This window comes from Psittacula echo, assembly GCF_963264785.1.
Source record: "Psittacula echo genome assembly, chromosome: 23".
Classification (NCBI taxonomy): Eukaryota; Metazoa; Chordata; class Aves; order Psittaciformes; family Psittacidae; genus Psittacula; species Psittacula echo.
Window position 1 is genome coordinate 5,645,089 of NC_137748.1, and position 26,670 is coordinate 5,671,758.

General features: G+C 56.7%; 1 protein-coding gene across 1 annotated transcript in view; it reads right to left on the reverse strand.

The window, feature by feature from the left end:
• The window catches only part of SRCIN1 (SRC kinase signaling inhibitor 1), a 38,249-nt gene extending 11,879 nt beyond the window's left edge, over window positions 1-26,370 (reverse strand). Inside the window, exons 1-9 of the mRNA XM_080633352.1 lie at window positions 26,095-26,370; window positions 14,867-14,890; window positions 3,160-3,352; window positions 2,671-2,869; window positions 2,393-2,486; window positions 1,180-2,009; window positions 775-867; window positions 577-620; window positions 81-259 (exon numbers count right to left, since the gene is read on the reverse strand). Coding sequence (XP_080489478.1) covers window positions 81-259; window positions 577-620; window positions 775-867; window positions 1,180-2,009; window positions 2,393-2,486; window positions 2,671-2,869; window positions 3,160-3,352; window positions 14,867-14,890; window positions 26,095-26,355 — 1,917 coding nt within the window. The 5' untranslated portion in view covers window positions 26,356-26,370. The remainder of the gene's footprint in view (window positions 1-80; window positions 260-576; window positions 621-774; window positions 868-1,179; window positions 2,010-2,392; window positions 2,487-2,670; window positions 2,870-3,159; window positions 3,353-14,866; window positions 14,891-26,094) is intronic.
• Between the last annotated feature and the right edge of the window lie 300 nt (window positions 26,371-26,670).

Genomic DNA, 26,670 nt, shown 5'->3' on the forward strand with positions numbered 1-26,670 from the left:
CCCCATGCAAAGTCACGGGAAAGGGGGATTTTCCTGCCCTGGGGCTGGGGCCACCCCAATAAGAGCCCCCAGACACCCACCTGCAGCTTCTTGAGCTGCTGGAGCTGGTTGCGGAGGTCGCTGGCGTTCTGCTGCAGGTCGTGGAGGTGCAGCTGCATGTGCAAGCGGGTGATGGCAGTGGGCTGCCCCGCGGGTGTGCTGGTAGCGGAGGGCGGTGGTGGTGCAGGCACCGGTGTCCCCATGCTGCTGCGGCTGGTGGCTGCGGGGAGGGCAAGCAGAGGGTGCTGAGCGCAGATATCCCAGCCTGGAGGAGGCTGCAGGCTCCGTGTCTCTGCTTTCCCAGGAAAGACCTTTCTTTCCCAACCCATGCTTGGGTCCAGCAGCTCGGGCTGGCCTCCAAAATAACCCCATCCACAGCATCACCATGCTGGATCCATGGATGCCACCCCGGAGATGCTCCACAGTGGGACAAGGGGTCCTGCTGGTTGCCAGCACATGGTGGGGGCTGCAGACCCTCACTCCTGTGCCCACCCCAGGACTCCCCACAGTCATGGGGCTGGCTCCCCAGTTACTTACACGCTGATGGGGGGGTCCCGCCATTGGTGGCTTCTGTCTTCTCACTGCAATGAAAAAGAGGAGGGAAGCGAGCATGGACCAGGCACCTCCATCCTCACCGGCTCAGGGGTGGCCATAGGGGCACAGGGGGGGCTGGTGTCCCCTGGAAGCAAACAGCATCCCCCTCCCCACAGCAGACCCCGGGGTCCAACTCCTTACCTGGGGGTCTCGGCCTCGGAGCCGCGGAGCAGCGCGCTCTGCACCAGCCCCGTCAGGCTGGCGATCTGCTTCTCCATCGCCTCCATCCGCTCTCTGCCATGGGCAAGGGAGAGGGGCTGGCTGAGGAGGTGGCTTGGGCACCGCGGACACCCTCAGCCTTGTCCTGGCCACCCACCACTGGGTCCCTGCGTGTCCCAGGAGAGACACAGGGGAGGCAGCAGCGCTGCTGTCACAGCTACACCCATCCCCTTCACTCCTTCGTGCCTCTAGAGACCCCCGATTCAGTGCTTCATCGCCCATCCCATCACCACAGGGCAAAGCCTTCCTCTGCTCTTCCTCTCCCTCCCCAGCCGCACTGACAGACAACAGCAGTGCAGCAAGGCTCATTCCCATGTCCCGCCTCACCTTGTTTCCGTGTCTTTAGCTGGTCCAGGGGAGCCAAACCCCGACAGCGGGCGATCCCCAGGGCCAGGAAAGAGCTCCGGAGGGCCGGAGGAGCTGGGGTTGCGTGGCTTGTTCACAGGGCTCTCCATGAAGACGGAGGAGCAGGAATCCTTGCGGAAGGACTGACGGACAGGAGAGGAGCGGCTGGGGGGTCCCGAGTAGGGGCTGTGCGGGCTCTGCCCCGGCTGCACGTCCACCAGCCGCCCATCAGCCATCTTCTGCGGGGAGGATGGAGGCATTCGGAAACCCAGACCGGGTCCGTACGTGTCGCTGTACATGGGGGCATTGGGCTTGTAGAGGTTGTCCTCCAGCTCCGTCTGCAGGGCGGCAGCAGAGTAGGTGCTGAGGGAACGCACGGAGCCACGCTTGTACAGCCCCCCCGGGTAGCCAAAAGGGTCTCCCATGCCAGCCAAGGACTGCGTGGAGGTGATGCTGAGCCGGCCCTCGTGCACCATGCCGTAGGGATCGGCGTACAGCCCCTCGTTCTTCATCAGCACCACGTTCTTCCCGGCTAAGTCCTCATCCGGTTTCACATCCCGGCGCTCCAGGATGGCGCTGGGGCTGGGTGAGACGCCCGGGGCCGGTGGCAGGTTGGAGAGGCGCTCGCTGTGATGGACGGGGCTGCCGGCATAGGAGGGCGGGCGGCCGCCGCTGTAGGACATGCGGGAGCGGGATGGCGATGAGGACTGGAGCACCGGCGGAGGGGAGCCCGAGGTGAGGTGGGAAGCCGGGGACATGTTGTTGAGCCGGCGGGTGGGAGAGGATTCCCTGGACGTGTACACCATCTCCCGCTGCGGAACGGGGCAGGGGTGTCAGCACCTGCAGAGCAGCTCCCTGCCCTCGCTCCGCCTGGCTGGGACCCTGCCTTGCTGCATCACCGAGAGCTGCAGCTCCTGCATCTTCACCTGCCGGCATCTCCCTTATTCCCATCCAGCAGGATGATTTATTCTGATGAATCCCCTAATTACCATGTTCATTACCCTGCTGTCAAGCCCCAAACATCCATTCTCTTAAAGTAACACTTAACAGTGCTGCAGCCGGGCGAGATGAATCGTACTCATCACCTCTTCCACAAACACAAGCAATTGCCAAGTCCCCGTCTCCATCGCTTTCCCTCTTTACTGGTTCCAGCCCACTGGGTGCACCCACCCTGTGACAACTGCCCCTCCCTTACCCTCAAGTCACCGTTGGTGATGTGTGAGGCTGGGAACGAAGCGTAGAGAGGCTCTTTCCGATAGATCTTGATGATACTTCTGTCCTGGATGTCACTGGAAGGAGAGGCAGAGCCATCAGCATCCCAGATAGGCAGCCACCGAGCCCCTGGCGAGTCCCAGACACAGGATTGCACTCACACCCACCCTTGTGCTTCCATCCCACTGATTTCCTTGCTTGGGATAACCTTAAAGAAACGAGCAGTCAATCTGTGGTGGATTTCTGAGCCCCCCCCCTCACCGGACATCCTCCAGCTCATAGAAGACATTGCGCGACTCGTCCTTGATGAGGATGGCCGTGTTGGGAGACTTCAGCATCCCCATGGTGAGCTTCTGGGGGAACATGTGGACAATGAGGGCGTGCAGGGTGTCCATGCTGCTGATCTCGTGGGTGATGTGGACGCGCCTCGTCTCGTCCCCAAACTGCAGGAAAAGGACCCCTGGAAGCAGAGGGAGCAGGAAGCGGTGAGGTGCCCGCATCCCTTCTCCATGCAATGCAGGTTTGCCCACTGTCACCCAACCTCATCCTAAAGCAGTGAGGCCGAGGGCAGCTCATCCCCCTTGGTCACTCTGCAGTGCCCCCAGTTCCTCCTGGGGTTATTTGGGCAGACACAAACCAATCCCATGCCAATCCCAAGCCAATCCCACACCAGGCACACGCAGGCATCTTGCCGGCAGAGATGGTTGTTGGTGGTGGATGTCTGGTGGCTGAGCACGGCCCTGATGGTACCTGGTGATCGCAGCTTCGTCTGGCTGGTGGAGCGGGACAAGGGCAAGCTCTGCCGGAACCGGTTCATCCTGTTGAAGCCCAGGGGCAGCTCCGCTTCCGACATGGTTTCCAGGGATTCGGCCGAGGCGAAGGAGAGTTTGGCTTGATCGGCCAAGCCAGGCTGGGAGCCCTGGGAGTGCCGGGAGCTCCTTGTCTGCAAGAGGAGACGTCAGAGGAGAGCTGGGCTGGGTACCCCAGCCCCTGGCTGAGCTCCCCTGGGTGCTGCTCCTGCGTCTCCCATAGTGATGGAGATGCAGGGATGCTCATTCCTGGCTCTCCAGCTGAGTCAGCACAGTGCTGTGGTCCAGACACAGCGCCAGCTCAAGGGCCCCTCCATCTCCTCTAAGCATCCACAACCACTTAGAGCCCCCTTGCCTCCTGCAATTGCTCACTCTCGTTTTCCTCTCCATGCCCTACTTCAAAGCCTCCCAGTGCCATTCCAGGCGCCTTGGAGTTCTCCCACCAGCAGCCCAGTGGAAATAAAACCAGTGCCAGGTAGCTGGTGACAGAGCCAGGCTCGCATGCAAGCGCTGGAATAACCTTAGCAATTACAGGAGGTTACACATCCATTACACCAACGAACCAGCTCCTGGGAAACATAAATGCCTGGCTTATTCTGGAAGCAAAGCAGCAGCAAGGTTTATGGCTTCCTGCGCCGGGGGAAGGTAATGGATTTGGGGTTTGAGCAGTGAAGATTTAATGTGCCACGAGTCCAATTTCGCACGGCCAAGGGTACATCCAACAGCACAGGAAGTTCAGGCTCCGCACGCTGGATTCCTGCACCACCACCTCCAAGCACACAGGGAGGTGCCACAGGAGCGAACGCTGCCCGTGGATCCCTCCAAATAAAAGGCTGGATTTTCCCGGTTGGAAAATCAAACCAGCTCCCGGGGTGTGGAAAAGGCAGCGTGGAAGGGACAAGGGCTCTATTTTAGGACCGAAAAGAAGCAGCAACATGAAATGGTAACAGGCATCACCATCATCCTTTAAATGAGACATTAATGGGGGGGTGTTAATGAAGCCGGCGGGGCGGGGTTCCCAATGGCTTGAAATGTTCTTGCTGTATGTAGCTAATTGCTGGAAAATCGACTGCTTTAGCTCTGTTGTTGCTCCAGCACAAAGCACGTTGGCAGCGCTGAGGCTTAAAAGCTTACATCAAGAAAAGGAAGTGGGGCTGGACCAGCACCATCCGTGGGTGAGGAAGCTGCAGCGAGCGGGAGGTGATGGAGAGACCTGGTCTCCTCTAACCCAGGTCTTTGGGGCAAAGCAGCTGGATTTTGATGCTCCCCATCCTTGCACAGCCCTGGGGAACCTGGAGGGCTTCTGGCTCCCCATCAACATCTGTCCTGGGTTGGGTTTGTGCTGCTGCTCCCAGCTCCTGATCCAGGATGGATCTATGGCTGCAGGGATGGGTCAGGATGTACGTGGCCAGGATGTGACCCATGCTCTGTGCTCCTGGCAGCCCTTTTCTCTCTGCTCCTTCCCCTGCTCCAGGCCTTCACCCTGCTCCATCTCCATCCATCCCTCCCTGCTCCCACCACCCACATCCCCCCCGAGCCAGAGCCCACACCTCAAATGGGCTTTGAAACCTGTTGAGCTTTCACACCAGATGACGAAAGTCCTCACAGCCCCTATAGCACAACACCCCAACGCACCATGGTCTCTACAGCACAACACCCCAATGCACCACAGTCCCTATAGCACCACATGCCAATGTACCAGCGCGCCGACAGCCCCTACAGCACAACAGCCCCGACACATCATGGTCCCTACAGCCCCTATAAACAACACCCCAACACACCAATGACCATAGAGCATAACATCCCACCACACCAGGGTCCCTCCAGCCCCTACAGCACAACAGCCAAGCACGGTGGTCACTGTAGGCTGTGGGATACCTGCAGGATGCCTGCAGGAGCTGCCCTGCTCCAGGTGAGCCCGGACCCCTCCTGCTCCTGCCCCTTCCCCTGGGCTCCAGCTGACCTCAAGTCATTAAAGCTGCTCTGATGGAGCCAATCCTGGCACCTGGCAATAAAAGAAACCAGGCAAAGAAGAGCAAGATGGAAAGGGAAGGGAAGGGAAGGGAAGGGAAAGGAAGGGAAGGGAAGGGAAGGGAAGGGAAGGGAAGGAAAGGAAAGGAAAGGAAAGGAAAGGAAAGGAAAGGAAAGGAAAGGAAAGGAAAGGAAAGGAAAGGAAAGGAAAGGAAAGGAAAGGAAAGGAAAGGAAAGGAAAGGAAAGGAAAGGAAAGGAAAGGAAAGGAAAGCAATGGATTTTCAGCCTGGAAGGGACTGTTCTGCCCTGATGCTCTCCCAGCGGCCCCACAGAGCCCTCACTGGCACCAGGGTGAGAGCTGCACCCCCTTCCCCATTACCCCCTGCTGCAGGGCACCTCCATGGGCACAGGACCCTCTGCAGTGGGGCACAGGACCCCCAGGTACCCCCAGCCAAGGCAGGATGCTGGAAAGGGCTGACCCTTTAAGTGCTATGGGGGGGTCTCTGCCATTCCTTGCCTGCGGCTCTTTCGGCCACCCTGGCTTTGCTGTGGGAGCTGGGTGCCCCCAGTGTCCCTGCAGCAGCAGCGGGGAGCTGCATTGCCCTGTCCTTGGCCTCCAGCAGACCATAATGAGCTGACTGCAAGGGAATTGGGTTTGATTGCTCTGCCTCGCTAATGGCTTCTCCTCCTAGGAGATAATGTGTTACCTGACAACTCAGCCCCACACATCCTGCCTGTGCCCACGCTGAGGTGGCCCCACAGCCCCCCCGGCACCCCCCAGCCCCATTCGCAGCCCTCCTGGACAAGGTGAGACCTGACCACAGTCAGCAAGGCCGTGGCTCTTCCCAATGGTGCCAGGACCTTCATCCATCACCGTGAAGTTTAAACAGGGTCCTTGGCTCCTGGAGATGCTTTTGTGGGGGCCCAGTCCTGCCTTGCTGGGTCTGGACCTGTCTGTGCCAGTGTCTACACTGATGGGATGGATGGGCCCTGCTCTCATGTGCATGGGCTGAGCCTCCAACCTGATGCAGGATGGTTTTTCATCAGGGACTGCAGTGATAGGACAAGGGGTGATGGGTCTAGAGGCAGGGACCCCTTCCACTGGAGCAGCTTGCTCCAAGCCCCTGTGTCCAACCTGGCCTTGAACACTGCCAGGGATGGGGCAGCCACAGCTTCTCTGGGCACCCTGGGCCAGCGCCTCAGCACCCTCACAGGGAAGAGCTTCTGCCTAAGAGCTCAGCTCAGTCTCCCCTCTGGCAGGTTCAAGCCGTTCCCCTTGGCCTGATGGCTTAAAGCCATCTCCGGGGATGACTGCAGCGGGTTCATGGGCAGAGCACAACGGGAAGGAGCGAAGCAGCTGCCCGAAAGCAAAACAAGAACCTCCCAAGGCCATGGGCAGCTCCTCCCATGGCACCAAGGGCAGGAAAGGCTTTGGGAGGGCAGCGCTGCGGTGATGGGCACCAAGGTCAGGGGCTCTGCAGCCTACCCTGGGGAAGAAACCTGCTTGGGACCTGCCAGGGAGCGGTTTAAAGCCCCTGGTTTAGAGCTCTGCACGCTGGGAATGCTCCACGGGTGCTGCTTTGGTGATTCTCCCAGGGAAAACCCACTCACAGAGCACCCAGATCCGCCCTGGACTCCTCCTGGGAAGCAGTGGGAACATCCCCGCAACGGTGCTGGCAACAGGAGCATCCCCAGCACCCCCACACCTCCTTGGGAGCCTTAAATGAATGAGACGGGATGGAGAATGGAAGGAGACGTGGGGGCTTTTGTCTTTTACCTCCCCAGAGCTAAAAACAAGCTACAATTAAGCAATTCTTTCAGCTCCTAAAACTCCCACCAATCGCTTTCCTGTCAGCGCAGAAGCAGCTTCATTCTATCTGCCTGGCTAGATAAGGATGCTCCTCTCCTCCTCATCTCCTCTCCCTTCTTCTTGTCCTCATCCCTCCCTCCCTTCTTCCACACCCGTCTCCAATATAACCCTCCCCGGCTTCAAGGGCCGAATGCTCAGAGCTGGAGGGAGGGAAGGACCCAAGGTCCTTCCTTGGTGAGGAGCGGGGACATCCCTCTGGACCCAGCAGTGATGGGCACCGCAGTGATCCCACTGGAGCAGGCATTCCCATGCGAAACCCAAAGCCACTGGAGCTCACTCGTATTCCCACTCGCTTCCTAAGACAGGCAAAAGGACCCTGGAGCTGGAGGCTTTGTCCCAGTGGATGCAGTGGAGCCTCCACCAGCACCTCAGGCTCCGAGGGCTGTGTTTGACTTAACCTGAGGAGGAAGGCACCATTTCAGCCCCGCTTCTGCCTGACCCCGGTGCCCAGCACACACCGCACTCAGCAACCCCCGGTGCTGGGGCGTTTCAGCCATGGTAAGCACCTTACCTGCGACAAGGAGCCCCCCTGGGTAATAGAAGGGGGGTCCCCGAGCATCCTGCTGAGATGTGCACAGGGGACACAGCTCCTCTGCCCTCAACCTAGTGCCCAGCCCAGCGCATCCCCAGCTCTGCAGCCTGTCCTGGCACAGCAACCAGCCCCTCTCCGACCTGGAACCCAGCCCAAACAGCCCCCAAGCACCCGATACAGACCTGTGCTCACAGCTGGGATGGATAAGCCCTCGCCGTGCTAACGCCATAGGCTGTCACCAGCTCGGGCTGTGCTGGGCACTGCTGGGACTGGTGGCAGCTCCGGGTCCCTCCCAGCTCATGCTCCATCCTGTCCCGTTGGCAGGGAGGATGCATTGGCATGCATCCAGGCTGGCTGAGCCTCGTCCTTGAATGGGTGGGTGGATGGATGGATGGATGGATGGGTGGGTGGATGGATGGATGGATGGATGAATGGGTGGATGGATGGATGGATGGATGGGTGGGTGGATGGAGGTATGGAGGGAGCCCTGCGAAGGTCCTGCAGCACTGGGTGCTGTTGCCTGTTTGCATCTCCTCTGCCAAGCCACATGATGGGGATAAAGGGAAGAGCTCCCTCAAATCCACTCTGGCCAGCTTGGGAAACAGCTGGCACGGAGCTGGGAAAGTCAGCCCTGGGCAAAGCAATGCAACCGGTTGTTTACCAAGTGCATAAAGCCCCGGCTCCAGCTCCTGGTTGGACACAGATCTGGATTAATTCCTCATAATCCCCCCTCTCACCATTTAATCCAGCATCTGACTACAGATCCCATCTGGTGGCTTGCTGAGCTCTCGGGGTGGAGCTCAGCATCCCAATGATCCGGGCTGTGCTGGGGATGAGGAGACACCACCAGCCTCCAGCAGCAATGCTGGGAGCAGAGAAGGGTGTTTTGGGAGTGACCCCAGGCTCTTGCTGTGGGACCAGGGTGAGCTGCTGCACCTTCCTGTGCCACCTCCATAGCATTCCTTGGAGCTCGCATTGGGAAGAGCCATGGGAGAGGGTAACAGGACCCTGCACGTGAGGTCCTGTCTGATGCTTCTTGGACCCTTGCTCTCCATCACTCTTCTCCACCTCTCTATCTATAAAAATGATATAAATATATATAACAAATGATTACGATATTATGATTTCTCAGCCATTACCTGCATCCCTACCCCTGCCTGCCGAGCTTCGAGGCCTCCCGCCTTGAATTCCCAGACTCTGGCACACTGGAGCTAGAGGGGACCATCCCTCCTGGCAGCTCCCAGCCCACGCCATTCCCTGGATAAATGTATCCCAGAAATAAAGGGATAGGGAAAAAACAGTGGTTGTGATCCCTTGGCCCTCCCCATGCTGGGAAGAGCCTTTCCATGGACACTGCAGGTGTAGCCTCCATCTGCAACCGCACCAGCTCAGTGCTGCTTCGCTGGGCTGCTTGGAGGCAAATCTGAGCTTCCTCCATCCTTATCCTTTGGAGAAACGAGCCAATGTTCCCAAGGAAAACATTTTCATTGGAATTTGGAACTTTTCCCTGCAAAATGGACCCCAGTTGGTGTCTGGACAATCCCTGTGAGGCTCCCAGCCTGCCCAGCTCATCCCATCAGGAGTGACCTGACCCCTCTGCAAACAACCCGGTACCAGCACATCACAAACTGTTTCATTCCTTCCTTCCTTCATTCCTTCCTTCCTTCCTTCATTCATTCATTCATTCACTCACTTATTCCTGACAAACTCAGCTCATCCTTAATTATTGATGCTCCCAGGGAGTGAGTCAGCGAGGAGCTGGCGGCTGCTCTGTAAAAGGAGCAGAGCCCAGGTAATGGGACACTTCCTCAGCAGACACCTCCTCACCTCGAGTCTGGCTGCAAATCCCTCCTGGAGAGCATCCCTGGACAGAACAGAGCATCCCTGGACAGAACAGAGCATCCCCGACTGGGATGCAGCATCCCCAGCACTGGGTACCACCAGCCAAGGTATCAGCTCTTGAGTCTGAAACCAGTTTCAGAGAGGGCAGCCCAGCTTATTCTAGTACCACACATCCATAGGTGCCTCCCTCCTCCTTCACATCCCAGCTTTGGTGCTTGATCCCAGCAGGATGAACCCTTCTACATCCCTGTGCAATGTTTCACACCATCTCCACCAACCAGGAGCACTGAACTTGAGCAAAACCTCCATGCAGGGAAACACTCCAGCACTCCAGCTCCTGCTTCCCAAAACAGAGCAAGCAGGAGATGCTCAGCTGGGAAGAAAAGGAGGAAAAACTGGAAATGAGTGGGGCTGCAGCAGCAAAGGTGGAAGAAAGGAGAGGTCAGTGATGCTCTGAGCATCATAGGAAGGGACATACCACCAGTGTCTCCCATGCAATGGGGCTGTGGCCTCTCCATCCCTCTCCAGCAGCCCCCCACCCCTCTTGCCACTGAATTCCAAGCGTTCCCGCTCACGGCAGCAATAATTCATCCCACGTCTAATGCTCACCATTTTGTCAGGATTATCCCGATTAACCCAGAATTAATCCTGATCTCAATGTTAACAGGATTAGCGTTAAAATCGGATTAGGCTTTTTTAAACCAGACCCCTTGACTAAAGCAAGGGGCCTTCCCCACCAGATGTGCACAGCCCACTACCGGCAGCCAGATGTGAGCGGGAGCTGGGTGGGTGCTCAATACCCTGTAATAGGCCCCGTGTACAGGTGACGTGGGTGAAACAGGGGGCTCCTACAGCAAGCACCTCCTGACACCAGCATCCTGCGTCGCAAAGCACATGAGCTGCCCGAGTCTCTGAAGGTGATGAGCTGGAGCCCGACCCTTGCATGTTGTATTCCGAAGCAGAAAACACCCTTTTGCCCTCAGACATGCCCCTGCCAGCTCCGTGGAGGACACGGGTGGCTGCTTGTCCCCTCTCTGCAGTTTTTCCCCTTCCTGCTGGCACCATCAGCCTCCTGCCTGATGAATATTTCAAAGCCTGGATCCTCTGCAGCCTCATGAATATTGACGGCTGATGGTTGCCACGGTGGTGGTCCCTCTCCATCCCAATCCATCAGGAGCAGAGGGGCTGGGAGCTGGGACCAGCCCCGAGGAGGGAACTCGCTGTGCCCACTCATCCTCACCTCCCAGCACAGGGTCCAACCTTGGCTCCCTTGGGATGGGTAATCATTAACCCCCTAGCAAAGGCAGATGTGCTGTTGTTCCTGGAGTTGTTTTCTCCATGCATCAAACAGGCATTTCCAGCCTGGCATCCGTACGGAGAGCATCCTGTGTGAGACCCTGGACAAATGGGCCGGGGGGGGACCAGAAACAAGCCTGATGCAGCACATCCCCTGGGGCTGAGGTGGTTGCAGGAGGTGGGTTGTGTGACAGGGGGGTGAAGGTGCAAGTCCTGCCTCCATCCCTGGATGTTCATCCTGGCCATCCCGCTCCTCACAGCGGCGGCTGCGTTCAATCCCTGCTCTCTGGCAACGCTGCCTTGTGTGACAGCATCTTCCAAAACAAGCAAATTACTGCATCCTTCAGGGATGCTGGCGGGAAGGAAGCGAAGCCGGGTGTGGGAAAGCAGCAGAAAAGGGATGGGGAGTGAGGAAAAAGGGACAAGCCCTTGCTGGGGATCGCCGGGATGCAGCCACCGAGGGATGGGAGCTGGAACAGGCTGGAAACCAGCAGGGACACGGGCTGGCAGCATTAGTGACAAGGACTTTGCGGTGACAGGTGACAAGGCTCAGCTCTTTGGCATCCCAGGCATGATTTGCTTTAACAGCTGTACACAGGGAGACCGGGCTGTGGTTAACACATGCGGTGCCTCTGGTGGGGGGAAAAGGCTTAGAGGGGCTGGTTTGAGGTGGAAAAAACCCCCTGACAACTTGATCTGGAGGTTAAAGAGCCCCAGATCTGGGACATCAGCCCAGGTATGGCTGCAGGTCCTTCTGATGCATCTCTCCTGAGCATAGAGTCATAGAATCATAGAATGGTTTGGGTTGGGAGGGGCCTTCAAAGCTCATCCAGTCCAAAGCCCCCGCGATGAGCAGGGACATCCCCAACTACATCAGGCTGCTCAGAACCACATCCAGCCTGGCCTCGAATGTGTCCAAGGCTGTTACCACTGCACCTCAGCTCTCCCATTCCTACACTAAGGATGCTACTGCCATCCCTGCTGAGATAATGAACCATGGCAACACCCAGGATGAAGAGATAACCCAGAGCAGCTCCCATGGACAGGGCAGAAAACCAGCGAGTGCCCCAAAAGCAGAGGTTACAGCCCAAAGCCCTCCTGCTGTGAGCAACAAAATAGAACCGGTAAATGCCAGTCCCACAGAGCACGGTGGATGCCAAGCTACAGGGAAGAGGGCTGGTGCAGGAGCAGCAGGATACAGGAGCTAAGCCTGCCTGCTATTTGCTTGTCTCTTACAAGTAAATACCACTGCCTGCCTGTAATACCAGGTCGGGAAACGCCTCGAGTCCCAGCCTGCTGTGGGATGGAAATGGCTTCCCACTAAGGAGACATGGCATTCCTGGGAAGCTCCATGCCCTGGCCAAGCCACTGCAGCCTGAGTGCTGCTGGAGCAGGAGCTGGGCACGGACAGCACACTGGGGGTCCCCCACAAAGGTGTCTTGTGTCCCCCCTCCTGCTTTCCCCTTTCCACATCCCAGCCATTCTTTTCCCCACTACCTTTCGCTTTAGTCCCTTTTATGTTCTTTTAAATCCCTGGCACTGAAGCAGCAATTCCAAGACTCTGCCTTCTGCTCTTCCCATCCCTCCTTCAGCCCATAAGCGACAGCAAGGAGCCAGCCCACCCCTGTGTTAGCACAGCAAGAGCCCCCAGCCCTTGGTACTGCCTCTCTTTGCTGCATTCCTGGATGCAGGGATGAGTCCCTGGAGCCCCCCGAGCCCACAGGGCTGAGATGCTCCTGCCCTGGAGGTGCTGACACCCAGAACATGGTTTTGAGCAACCCCAAATTGGCAGGGATGGGGGCTGCGAGCTGGGATGTGGTTTAGGAGATGGGAAGGTGGGTAGGTACCAGGTTGTCCTGGCCGAGGGACTCGGGCATCTGCCTGGGGACTCAGGGACCAGCAGCAGCGTGACAATGGCCATGGGGCAGCGGGATCAATGGCTCCATGCGAGGGGAAGGGACATCCATGAGCTGAGCAGGGCTGGCTCCCTCTAGAGGCAAGTGCAGAACCCCTAAGGATGCGCTGGGGCAGGAGGATGGAGCAGGGCAGAGGCTGCGGCAGGACCTGCTAACACGAGGGGATGCAGAGGATAGAAAGGGCTGGGGACCATGCGGTTGCTTGGACCCCCTCTGCAACGACAGCACCGACACAAGAGCATCTGCTCATCCTCAGGCAGCCACAACAGACAAACACAGCAGTGCAGAGCCCCCCTTCCCCAAATCACGTGCCTGGAGAGCCCCAAAAGAGCCCCACATCCCCATCAACACCTGCTATTGCCTGTCCCCAGGCAGATGGGGATGCCAGGGCAGGAGGAGCAGGTCCTGCCTGGGAATCCATCAGCCACATCCCTGGGTGTCCCTAGGAATTTGGCACAGTCCTTCCCACCATCCAATCCCCTCCACCCCCATCAGCTGGGGCTCTGGCTGCAGCCCCCCTCTTTGGAGAGGGCATGGAGAAGGGCTGAGTTTGCATCCCCAGCAGTGATGGGTGGCACAGACAGGGAACCTAGAGCTTTCTTATCTGAGATTGCAGCTTCCCAGCTGAAGGCCAAGCCTGCAGCTCCACAAGACCCCAGGGGATGCAGATGGCTGCAGCGGCCTCAAGGAAGCCCCCAGCACCTGCCTGTGGGCTCAGCATCCCCGCAGGGCTCTCCCCATGACAAGCATCCTCAGCTGCCTCTGCCTCATGCCCCACTTGTTATGGGGTCAGGCAGCTGCCAGCCTCCCTCTGCTGTGATTTATCCCATAACATTCCCACCGCGGACACATCCAGGCAGGATGCTCCCCTTGCAATGCAAAGCACTTCCAAGCTTGGGGGGGAAAACAGATCCCAGTCTCTGTGGCTGCAGACCCCTGGGGCTGCTGCCAAAGAGGACCCCCCTGGGGTGCGTGAACCCCTAAAGTTTGTCCCCATTTTACTTCTTCCTTATGAAAAGAAAGAGAAAAATCAAATAAAATTAAGAATTGGGCACCTTCCCCCATTCCCAGCGTCAGGAATGCCGCCGGGAGCACGTGGTCAGGGAGAACTCAGACAGCTGAACATTCGGGGAGCTGCTGCTCACCCCCTTTCGACACTGCAAGTCCTTCAGGAATGAAAACTCGGAGCAAGTGCACATACTCTGCATTTTACAGCTCCTCCGCTCGCCACTGCCGTCCAAGAGCCTGGTTTTTCCACACTGGAAAAGCAAACCCAGCAGGGATAACGCGCCAAGGTCATCCAGCAGCACGCCTGGCCTTGAAGCGTTGCCACCGCATCCCTGGGCGAGCAGGAGGGAGGAAGGGCAAGGGGAGGACGGCGCATTCACCCTGCCAGACAATGGGGTAACTGTTCGCAAGGTGCTGGCAGGAAGCAGACCCTGCTGCTGCCAGGAGGCTCCTGCCATGGTCCCCTTTGGGTAGCCTGGGAGAGGTGGGTTTAGGCACAAAGATGCCAGTGCAATAAAGGAAATGCTAATGATTGAGGGCTGGGGCAGCCTGGAGAAGAGAAGGCTCCTGAAGGGGAGACCTTAGAGCAGCTCCAGTGCCTAAAGGGGCTGCAGGGAACCTGGAGAGGGGCTTGGGACAAGGGCCTGTAGGGACGGGACAAGGGCCTATAGGGACAGGACAAGGGGAATGGCTTTAACCAGCCCGAGGGGAGACTGAGATGAGCTCAGGCTGGGATTTCTCTATTCTGCTTCACCTGCAGCCTCTTGACAGGCAGGTACCGTAACACCCAAACAACAGAGCAGAGGCTGGAGACAGAGATGTGACAGCCAACACAGGACAGAGCTGCCCCTTCCCCTCCCGCAGCTCTCAGCACCACCAGCCTGTCCTTTTCCCAGCATGAAGGTTTCTTCTGCCATCAAATAACTCCAAAGCAGCAGGATTTGACCGTGGGGTGACAGTGGTCTGAAGGAGGGCAGGACACACATCACCCCTCTCAGAGAACAGGTTTGCATCTATACCCCAACTTGACCCAAAAGCCTGAAGATCCATCTCACGAGCTTAAATTGCTGCTGAGCTGAGGACAAACTACTTTGGCACAGAATTCCTTAACAAGACACCCGAGCTCCCACCCCCTTACACAGACAGAGACGAGGCAAGGATGGCAAAGTGCATGCATTTCAAAGAGAAGCATGGAAAATCAGGAATACTGACCTTAAAGCTCCAGTAGTTGGGTTGCTAACGAAAAATCAAACAACAAAACAAAAGAAAACAAAAAAAAGCACATTAAGATTCCGCTTTGACTTTTGGTTTCCTTCGGAGAATTGTTGACTTTAAACCGCGACATTAAACCTGCTCTCGTTTCTGCTTCAAGTCCCCTCCCAACGGGTTCCTTAAGTTTCACGCTGCTAAGGGCTGGTGAAGGGGGAGCAGGATCATGCAAGCAGGCAGGGATGGTGACGGGCACTGAATGCAGGCTGGGGTGCAAAGGAAGGGAAGCAAAGCAAAGCAAAGCAAAGCAGGGAGCGGGAAGGCAGCCCAGCATCGCTACTGGAGTCACTGGTGTGCCCGTACCCCAAGTGCTGGTCAGGCTGCTGCCCTGGGAGCCAGTGCTGGAAGCCAGGATGATGTTCATTTATAAAGGGATCTTCCAATCCCCCTTCCCTGCCCTGGCCACCTCTCTCTGTTGCTTCTTCATGGTGTTTCCACTGGTGTCAAGTCAATGTGCTACAGCGAGTGACAGGAGCTGGCATCCCTTACAGCCCAGCACGCTGCAGAGCCTGGGAGCTTCCTGCTCCCCAGCCACCCGCTGATAACCACCGGTGGGTTAGGGGATAGAATAGGACCAGAGAATCAAGTAGGTTGGAAAAGACCTTTAAGATCATCAAATCTGATGGCTGGACTTGATAATCTTGAAGGTCTTTTCCAACCTAGTTGATTCTCTGGTCCTATTCTATGATTCTAAGTGCTGAGGATGCTCGGAGCTGCGGCTCACGGCAATACCCGTATCTGAGTTAGAGAATGGGGACCCCCTCCCAGGGCAGCACTGGGCTCACACAACCAGGATGGAGCCTGGCGGACAATGCGGGGACCGGATGGGGACAGGAGAGCTGCGGGCAAAGCAGGGATGCGCTTCAGAGCAGTTCCAGGTCCCACAGCACCGCAAGACAGGGCTCGAGGAGTACCCCCCAGGAGGGAAGTTCGACCTGGTGAGGATCCACCTTGCTGGAAGGGGAAGCATTTCTGATAGCACCGAGATGAGCAGGTAATGGGGAGGGTGGAAGCAACGGGGACAAAGCAGCTTTTGTCCCAGCGCTCTTTTGATTGGGATCAAAGTTCTCGGCTGCTCTTTCTTCCCCTCTCACACCCGCCTATCACCTCGCTTCTATACAGCGGTTATTTCTCCACCACAATCACTACGGCTGCAAACCTGGTTTGTTCTTTTGGATTATTATCTTAAATGGAAGGTAAACCCCCCCCCCCCCCAAGCTCCCTGTCCCCACCAGTCCCAGCAATGCCCTGGTGCCTGCCAAGACCATCACGGAGTATTTATCCAAGGACTTGCTGCTGGGGAATTAACCCTTCTGCTGACAAGGTAAATACAGGTCTAGCCTATGTATATAAACACCGATCCACTTGTTAGGCTCATCTCGAGCATCAGCAGGATGCTCTTATTCGTGTGAACTGCATTCAAGGTGCAGTTCACGTTAATATTCCACCAGACATCTGTAGAGCCAAAGTTCTGCCTCAACCAAACCAAAACTGTTTGAAGTGTGTTTGAAGTCAAACAACTGCAGTGTTTTCATGCAGACAAGCCTCAAGGCACAAAGGTCTTTTCCAAGGGCACATCGTGACTCAGAGGCAGAACCAGAAATAGAAGTCCAGAGCTGTGATTACCAGGCACCATTAGATAACAACCAGCAGGATCCAAGCCTATCCTAGGCACGTAAAGCTCTTCCGAAACACCAGGAACTTGGAAGTAAGAAACTGTCCCAGGATGCCTTTTGGTCCTAAATGACTCCATCCATCACATCTACAATTAACACACCCGCTGCACCAGCAGCTCTTTGCAGCCTGAGGTGAGATGCAGGACACAAGGCCCACTGGCAGCACTGGTACCTGCCTGGCCATGCACAGGAGCAGATCCCGGGCTGCAGCACTGCCCTGTGTCAAGCCAAAGCATCCGACCCCGGGTAGAAGCTCACACCCTCAGCACGTTCCTCCTCGGAGCTCGCTGTCTCGAGGAGGTGAGCAGCATTGCACCAGCTCCTGAAGGCTTTGACATGCTGTGCCTTGATGGGGAAACAGCTCTAGCTAAGCTGCACAGGGCAGCAGTTTTGAGCTGTGTTGCTGCTCAGCTGCGCGCAGCCAAACTCCCCAGGGCCAGGCTTGGATGCTGCCTCCCAGGAAATGCTGCACGAGAGACCCTTAATAAATCACAGCCAGCAGGGAAGCCTTCATCCCCTTCCATTGCCAAACGCACCCCCTCTGGCATCCAATTCTCCCCACCAGTACACCCAGACAAGGAGGGAAGCAAGAGAACCCCCTCACCCACAAGAGCAACAAGGAGGTGCCTGGTCCCTGCAGGCATGGACTGAGGGGATGCTCGTCCCCCCTAGGTCCTCTGTGCTTTGAATGGCTGCAATGGACCTCAACACGTATTTTGGCCAAGTGCTGCTGGGAAAAGTGGTCAATACCAGTCTGTTCCAGCCCCCAGAGGGCCCAAACTCAGTCTGTGCTAGGAGATGATGCTCTTGACTTTGTCCTTGTGCAACTTTGGGTTTTTCCCTCCCTACTCTTCCTTTTGCTGTTGAAGAGGCTCAGTAATTTTCCTCAGACCCTGATATTACTGATCCTATCTCCTGCCAGCCCTTGGTATGTATTTTATTTATTATTTTAGGATGACTGGACAGGCTTATCACAAAGTCCATAAATTACATCCCCATCGCACACAACCACTCCCCATCAAACCGGTGATGAGCTTGTCTGAACCCCAAGTGCTGTGGAAAGGAATCAAGAACATTCTGGAAGCAATTTGGGCTGGTTTGCATGACCTGAAGCACTCACCAGGATGCCCTGGCACAAACACTCTTCCAGGTCCCAGGATCCAGCCCCTTTGCTGGCATCCCCATGAGCGATGCGGGACCCCTAAGCAAAGGAGCTGGGTATGGGCTGGATGCGGGGTAGGGGATGCGCTGCCTGCTCTGCCTGTTCCCTGCCAAGAGGCAGGGTTGTCCAGGACCTACAATCTGGTGCTGTCTACCAGGGCCAAGCAGGAGATGGACACCACCTTTCAGGCCTCCATCTGTCCTTGCAGGCTTTGCTGTCGCACCAGCCCGTCCTTCATCCATCCCAAATCTCCCACAGCAGAGAGGACACGTTCCCCCAGCAGTGGTGGGGTACAGTCCCCAGGTACAGTGACAGGGGACAGTGCCAGCCTTAAATGCAGCTCACCCAAAAGGCAGGGGACAGAGCAGGGACAGCCCCAGCTCCCCTGCAAGCACCCTGGCAGCCAGCCAGGCCGGCAAGGGGGGGTTTGTACAGAGAGGAGAAGGCCAAGGTAGAATTAACATATCGCTGGCTCTTCAAAAGCATCAAAGGGAGATAATGGTCTGAGAGAGGATTTGAAGCGACAGCCTTGTTACAAGCAATAAACCAGGCAGCTCGCTTGCAGCAGGGCTGTGCAGAAGGTATGGAGAACTACAAAGGCTGAGATGATAATTGCAATGAAAGTCATGTCCATGATGCTGCGAAACGATGGACTAATGAGGACTGGGGCCCCCCTAAAAGCAAAGATGTGCACATGTGTGCACAGGCACACGTTTACCAGCTGGAACCAGAGCAAAATGGGGCTTGAGATGCTCCTGTGAACCCATGGCCATGAGGGAACCCGTGCACACATGAATGCTTGGAGAGATGCACCTGCATGAGTGCTGCAGAGGAGAGGAAAACCGGAGGTGGGGGATGTGTTGAAGGACATGGTGGAGTTTAACAATCATATCCTTTATAGCCTTTATGAGATTATCCCAGGAGAAGACAGGAGGTAAATGGAGGAAATCCAAGTGAGTCACTGCCTTGACCAAGCCAGACTTCCCCAGGTTAGCAATTAGAACACGGATCTGTTAGTGATTAACAAGGCAGCACTGAATGCATCCCTCTAAACCAGGCAGCAGCAGCAGCTCCAGTGTGCTCCACCAAAGGGAGGGACAGAGGCTTCTTAGTTCACCCATTTTCAGGAGCTGCAGTTTCTGATGGAGTCCCCCTCAGGCACAACGTCTTGACAAACAAAACTCTCCTTGAAAAATGGCACTAAAGGGAATTTAATCTGCTTTCGCCTTATTAAAGTTGGGGGTTTTTTTCAATGCTTTTCAGCACAAGAGAAACGGAATGAAAGTGGCAATAGCAAAATGACAAGATAAAGAGTCAAATGCAAACAGGAACCTGATAGAGTGAAGAGCGACCCCGGCGCTGTGCATTGCAGATACTGTCATCAGAGGCCTCGCAATTGTTGCAGGAGGACCTCTCAAACCCGAGCATCTCAGCACACAGGAGAGAGACAAGATGGGACGTGGGAGCGCAGGGGATGGCTCCCATCAGCCCTGGGCTCCTGAGGGGCTTCAGGGAGTCACCCACCCCAGACCCCACCATGCAAAGGGTACCAAGAGGCTTGCTTTGCTTCTCCTCTTTCAGGCGTGTTCAGGCAGAGACTTGGGGTTTATGACACCTCTCTCCAGTCCCCAGCCCAAAGATGCTCTGATGGCCACCAAGAGATGGCATCAGATGGCTTGTGACAGTGAGCCACTGGCAGGTATCACCGACAGACCCCTGGCACCCTGCACCATCCCTCACCTGCACACACGCCCCAGCCTGCTCTCCAGGAGAGGTTCATCAGCTCTTCAGCAGTGACTATGGCCTTGACCTACAACAGCCAGCTGATATTAGAGCACAAGCACTTTTGGATGTCCATGGATTTATGCTCCTGACCCTTCCTTTCCCAATGCCAATACAAAGCAAATCAACACTGCCTGCTCCTGGCAGTGCATCCCCAAGTAGCTCTGCTGAGGATCATCCATGTTTGGGTGTTCAGAATCCCCCTTCTGTGGCCTCCAAGGTCAAGGTCTCTGTGCCATCACTGCCCATATCCTGCAGCAGCCAGAGCAGGAAGCAACCGTGCACCCCAGCACAGGGACCAGGATCCCCTCCAACCTCCATCCCACTGCTGGGGCATGGGAAGAACAGCCAAGGTGCAGGGCCAAAGGTTTTGGGGGGAAAAGAGGGGAAGCAGGCAGAAGTTGGGCAGATCAGATTGCAGAGTAGCTATGGCAACGGCACGGCGTAGGTGGACCAGCACAATAGGGACGTGCAAGGTAAACCTGGCAGCGAGCAGGCAGTGAGCATCCATCCACTCCCCACTGCACTCAGCCAGGGACAGCACCAGGGTCTGGGCCCTTCCAAGAGCTTTGAGGTGCCTCCAACCCCAGGAAGCTCATCCCTGATCGCAAATCCCTGGAAACCCCACAACAAGAGCAAGGAAGGACGGATCCTCGGGAGAAGGAGCCACATTTGGGTTAAGAACAGCAGGAAACTGAGTGGCGGGGCAGGGATGGATGCACACGGCCACATCCCCGCATCCGTGTGTGCCGGAGAGGCCGGAGTACACACGGGCAGCAGCACTAGCGCTGTGCTCCTGGGAACCACAGAGAAGAACTGGGAGCGCTGGGAGCCTGTGTGCAGACAGGGAAGCGCGCCAGGCGCATCCCACCTGCTGCCGGGATGGAGTCGGATCCGATCCCTGGTAGGTGTCCACCGGATATGTCCCTGCTGGCCTACACCACAGGCTCATGAATTCCCCCCCCAGGGCTGCCGTTGCTGTCATCAACACGGCCGTGTTTCTTATCCACTTCTTAGGAAGTGGGGTGACCCCTGGACCTTTGACTGACTCCCAGCTCCTGAGAACCTGATTCCCAGCCAAACCGTGGATCAGGTCTCTTTTAATCAGCCCGGAATCACTCCCAGGAGGGGAGAAATAAGAGAATCAAATAGAGAGAGCTCTGGCTGCTCACAGGGACACACACACACACGCTCCTTCATGTTACTCCTGGCAGGCACACACGCTCTCCTCCACCATTACAGCACTTTGTGATGGTTCACAACAAGCTCCACCTCTGGAGACCAAGATGAGACCCTGGGAAGCGCAACGAAGGGCCCTGCTTCTCGCTCCCACTGCCCCAGTGAGCTCCCACCAACCGGTTCACTCTGGGCACCATTCAAAGCCACCATCACCACTGGTTTGGCAAAAGCAGAGGGTCCCCCCGTGCCTATGGGGGAGACCCCCAGCCCAGTCAGGCACCCCATGAGAACAAGACAATGCCAACCTCACACCAAGGCCATGGGGATTGCAGGGACATGCTGTTAAGCCAAGGGCCAGGGTGGGCTCAAACCCGAGTGGGTCCTCATGGTGCTGGCAGGACCCCCCACGGGAAGGATGCTCAGCCAAGTGAGCTGGAGGTGAGACAAGATCCCACACGGCGCAGGGATGCTGCATGCCCAGGCCACCATCTGCCCGTCTCCGTCTGCCCCCCCCCAAAGCCCGAGAAGGGCAGAGGGGACCGGTGTCCCCTGCAGAAGGACAGGGACATGGGTGACAATGCAGGGGTGCCTTGGGAAGACGGGGACTGGGCAGTGGGCTTGGCACGGGCACCACGGGGGGCTTTGCATGGCTCCATGTGCACTGGGAGGAGCAGGGTGAGGCCCCCCTCACCAGCTGCTGCACCCACGGGTAATGCAGGGACGATGGAACCCACAAACTGCTGTGGACTTGGACGTGGGGGGAACCCCGGAAATGGGGTGAACTGGGGGAAAGGGGCGGCTGGAGGGGGGGCGGAGGGGCTGGAGAAACCGGGGGGACTGAGCGCCGCGGCCAAGGGAAGGGCACGATCGGGAGCACCGGTTGGTGATGGGAATGGGAGAGGGGAACACCGGGATGTCGGGGGAGATGGAAGGGGACGTTTGGGAAGGGGGTGCTGGGATGGGTGGGAGCGACCCCAGGGTATCTTGGCAAGGGGAGGGCGGGGGGAGGCGGACCCCAGGATGCAGGAGGGGATCGCGACACCGGAGGGATGCGCCGCGCCCGCCCCGCCGGCCCCGGTACCTGCGGCAGGTGAGATCCGCAGCGCCGGCGAGGCGCGCTCGGCCCCGCTCGGATCTGATCGGCTCCGCTCGGATCTGATCGGCAGCACGGGCCGCGGAGGGGCGGGGGGGGGGGGGTGGGTGAAGAGAGGGCGGGCCGTGCCGAGCGGAGCCACCACCTCCCGCCGCTGCGGCCGCCGCCGGCCCCGCGCGGCCGCCCTGATAGGGGGCGCGGTCACCATGGCAACCGCGACTCCACCTGCCGCCCCCTGCAGCAGCGCCCGGCCGCCAGGAGGGGGCGCGCGTTTCCGACGGGGGCGGGGCCCAGGGGCAAAGGGGCGGGGCAGGGTGATGGGGTGCAATGGGGGGGTGCAGTGGGGCAATGGGGTACAATGGGGCTCGATGGGGTACAATAGGGATGCATTGGGGCGGGTGACGGGGTGCAATGGGGTGCAGTGGGGCGGGGGGGGTGATGGAGTGCAGGAGTGCAATGGGGAGGTGCAATGGGGTGTGATGGGGTACGATAAGGATGCAATGGGGCAGGGGTGGGTGCTAGGGCACAGGGGATGCAATGGAGCTGGTGGTGCGATGGGGTGCAATGGGACAGGGGTGGGTGCTGGGGTGTAATGGAGTGCAATGGGGGTGCCACAGGCAAAAGTAAGTGCTGGGGGGAACTGAGAGTGCAATGGGCCGGGGTAGGTGCTAGAGGCCTGAGAACAGGCAGCGTGGTGCGTGCATCCATTCACACACCCCATAAACCACTTCGGTAGCACAGGGTGCCCGAATGCGACCGGCAGAGCCTCATCAACCCCTCAGGGTCCTGGGACCCTGAGGTCTGTGCAAGTTCTCCCTTCCTATGGAGCAGGGAAGCAGCCAAGACACACGCTTCAACCAGGGAAACTGAGGCACGGAGCCAGCTGCAGCAATGCAGCATCTCCCCAGCCTGTTGCACCCTGCCTGCATCCTGCCGGCATCCCCATTGCATCCTGTCTGCATCCTGCTTGCATCCCTGCCTGTGCTGGTGAAGCAGGACAGAGCAAGGGCCTGGCTCTGTGGGCACATCCGTCTGCACTGCTTGGTATTTATTGATTCCAAAGTCGGATTTGCTCCGTGCAGCTGCAGATCCGCTGCTGTCAGGCAGCCACCAACACGTTCCTGCTCGGCTCCAGCCTTTCCCTATTATTTTGTTCCTGCAGCAGAACTGGACAAGCTAAAATCCGATCTTTTATGTACTTTTCTGTAGCCCTGAATGAGGCACGTTTCTGTTCCAGCTCCGCTGCAGTATTTAACCCCATGCTGCAGCTTAGGAGCTGCAGGGCACCCGAGCAGACAGGGCTGAATGATGTTTTACCTGCTTACAGGCAAAGGAGGGGCTGTAATCCCTTCTTTTCTGGGATTTATCACTTATCTGCATTAAAACCATGTTGCCCTGGTTGGTACATACCTTCTGAGCCCCATCCCAAATGCACATCCAATAGGAATGTGGGCATTAGTAGGAAGCAGGGAGGGGTGATGGGGTCACTCCTTTGAGCCATCATCTAGTTATTTTTTTAGATGCTATTGATATTATATATATCTACATATAAATATAATGAGATAGAGATATAGGTATATAGATGCATAGGTATATAAGTATACAGGTATATGGGTGGATATATATATATGGTGTGTATATATATATATATATATAGAGAGAGAGAGATATATCCTATATATGGATATATATAGGTATATGGGATAGATATATATAGATACATGGGTATATGGGCATACAGGTAAATAGATATATAGGTATTTGTGTTAGATATAAAGGTATATAGATATAAAGGTATATAGATATATAGGTATTTGTGATAGATATAAAGGTGTATAGATATATAGGTATATGGGATAGATATATAGGTATATAGATACATAGGTATACATGTATATAGATATATAGGTATATGTGTATTCAGCATCAGGTACCACAGGGTGGCCCCATCCAAACCGTGCATCCCAGAGCACGCTGATAAGAATCCCAGCCGTGCCATCCCTCTCCTTCTAGGTTTCCCCTTCCCAGGATAGGATTTCCCCCCCAAAGCAGCCCCAAAGCCCAGGAGCCAACGTGCTCCATCAGCCACCTCATCTCAATTCCCATTCCCCTCTTTATTGTTAACGTTCCCATTTAACGCCTTCTCCCATCTGGGTTTTAAATAAGCTCGCTGCCTCCTTGGACTTCTCCGCAGCTTTGCTTGCAGTCTGTTGGGTGTTGGTACAACGATTTCCCTGTGTTTCTTTCCCCCCTGCTCTGTTATATATACATATGATTAAAATTAATATTGCTTTCCCTTCCCAATGCCTCAGCACGGGAACGATGGCGTTTTGCTGCAGGCTTTGCTGCGCTGAAAGGGATGTTGACATTCATGAAATGCTTCTTTTCACCTCTGATTTGGCAAACGCATTTGAAATTACACATAAAACCCCGACAAAATAGCAAAGCCTCATCGGAAATACCTGCCAGGCTCCCCTAGAATAGCAAAGCGAGCTTCAAACAGTATAGGAAGGCCCAGAGTGTTGCATCCCAATGTCATTTAAAGGTTGGCACCTGGGGTTTCCAGTGTTTTCTAGTTGCATTTTTCTCCCTGTTATTATTTACCACCCGCAGGGAAAATGAGGGGAAAAGGAAAGGAAACAAAAAATATAGAGAAGAAGAATGGGATTTGGGTGTTTTCTTTCCCCACCAGTTGCAAAGAGGTGATGCTTGCGGCTGGGCTGATGGATGGAGCTGAGCCCTCAGCATCATGCCCAGGGCAGGGGGATGGAGCCAACCTGGAACCACAGCCCTGAGCAAGGGGCTCCAGGAATAAAAGATCATTCCAGAATCCAACTCATCTTCCTTTCACCTGATGGAACTCCGCAAAGCTCAGACCCTGAGTCAACAGGAGCTGGGTTTTTTCTTTGTAGCTGCTGATATTAAAAACCACACAAAATAGTCTTTAAATCATTGCAATAACAGGGGAAAGATTCCTGGTTATTTACTGAGAAATGTCACTCTGGTTGGAAATGTCACCGCTCCGTCTCCGCCAAGCCACCACCAGCCAACAGCCCTTCACCAAAACGGGGATGCTGCGCTGCTGTGGATCTCTTTCTGGCAAGGAGAGGGGCTGCAGAGTGGGGACCACCCCGGTGCACCCCAACACAGAGGAGACAGCGATGCCGATGCCTCGGCATGCTGGGGTTTTCCTTACAAAGCCGGTTTCTTTGTGAGATTCAGCGCCTGCATCCCACTGGGAGGTGTCTAGTTGGAGATGATATAAGATACTTCTTTCCAGGCACTTCCTCCAGCAGCTCCATGCTCACCCTCCCCTGTGCATCCTTATAGAAGTGCCAGTTTAGGTAGGGATTTAACACTGCTCCAACAGCACCACTGAGCATCACTGGTACCCAGACCAGGATGGGCTCCCCCGCCTCCTGGGGTGCTGCTTGGCCCAAGGGTTGCACCCCCAGCCATGGGGACCACTCAACCCTTGGACTCTGCTGCTTTCAGCAAGGGTGTCCAAACATGTCCTGCTCCAAAGACCAGCAGGTCCTTGAGGTGGGATTGACTCCATGGGGAACTGGTAACCAAAGGATGTGGATGTCAAACCGCGGCATCGCCCATCCGCATCCCACACTGCACAGCAGCACATGCTGGGGTAGAGCAGCAGCTCCTCACTGCCTCATCCTGCCCCATAGGTCCCCTGAGCTCACCAGCCCCCAGCACCTTGCTGGGCAGCCGGGGGGAGATATCTGCCCCAGGAGCTGCACTGACCCCGCAGCTCAGAAAGCAGCCATCCCGTCTCTTGCGCTGCTCACGTCATGTTTTTGCACCAGTATCTTCAGTCTGGGGGGGTTCAGAGCGCAGAGGAGAGCCAGGCATGCAGCAGGGTTTGCAAACACCAGCCCATGGGTGCAGCTGCCCCTTTCCAGGTGAGTTTGGGGTCTGCAGCCATCACCCCCACCCCTCTGCACGGAGAAACATCCCTCTCCTCCCCACTATTGCTGACAGCCACTGGGATTGAATCCACTCATATGGCTGGATGAATCTGCCTGGGAACCCTCCATCTCTGGGGAGGGATTGAGGTGCTCCCCAATAGGGCTGAGGGATGCTCCCCAAAAGGGCTGGAGGATGCTTCTCCGCAGGGATAGAGGATGCTCCCCCTCAGGCTACTGCAAGCAGCCACCCATTTCATGCACCATCCAAGCCCTCACTGACCCTCTTCTCCCCCAGCCAGCCCCAAAGGGAGAGATGTGGTCCCCATCCCCTCCACCCCCAAGAAGACGCCCCGTACCTGGTCCCGCATACGCTCCTGCTGCCCCCGGAGCGCCAGTGCATGCTGTGGGTACTTGTTCTTCAGGTGGTCCATGAATGCATCCCGCTTGCGCTCCATCTCTGACTTCTGGAGGCCGGTGAGGGCCTCCAGGCTCTGGGCAGCGATGACGGTGTGCCGGCGCTCCGAGGTGTGCACCAGCCCTACATTGGAGAAGCGCCGGGTGCCGTTGCCCAGGGTCCGGTATTCCCGAGGGTACTCGGCATCATCCGCCGAGATCATGTGGGTGCTCGTCCTCTCGGGATCTGCACGAGGAGGGGGAGAGCAGAGCGGGGTCAGAACCAGCCCTGGGGCAGCTCCACTGCTATGGGGCAGAGGTGGGGTGCTGAGATTTGGGGATGGGGAGAGGGTTTTAAGCTAGAAGTGAGAAGAGCCTGGATGGGAGCGGGGGCATCCCTCAGTGGGTGCAGGGTTTATGCCCCTGTGATGGCAGCGGGCATGGGACTGATGGTGGCAGGAGATGGATGGGGCGGGGAGGAGCAGGAGGGATGGAGGGGCTGGGATGTCACCGAGACCACGATGTTCAGACCGAATCGT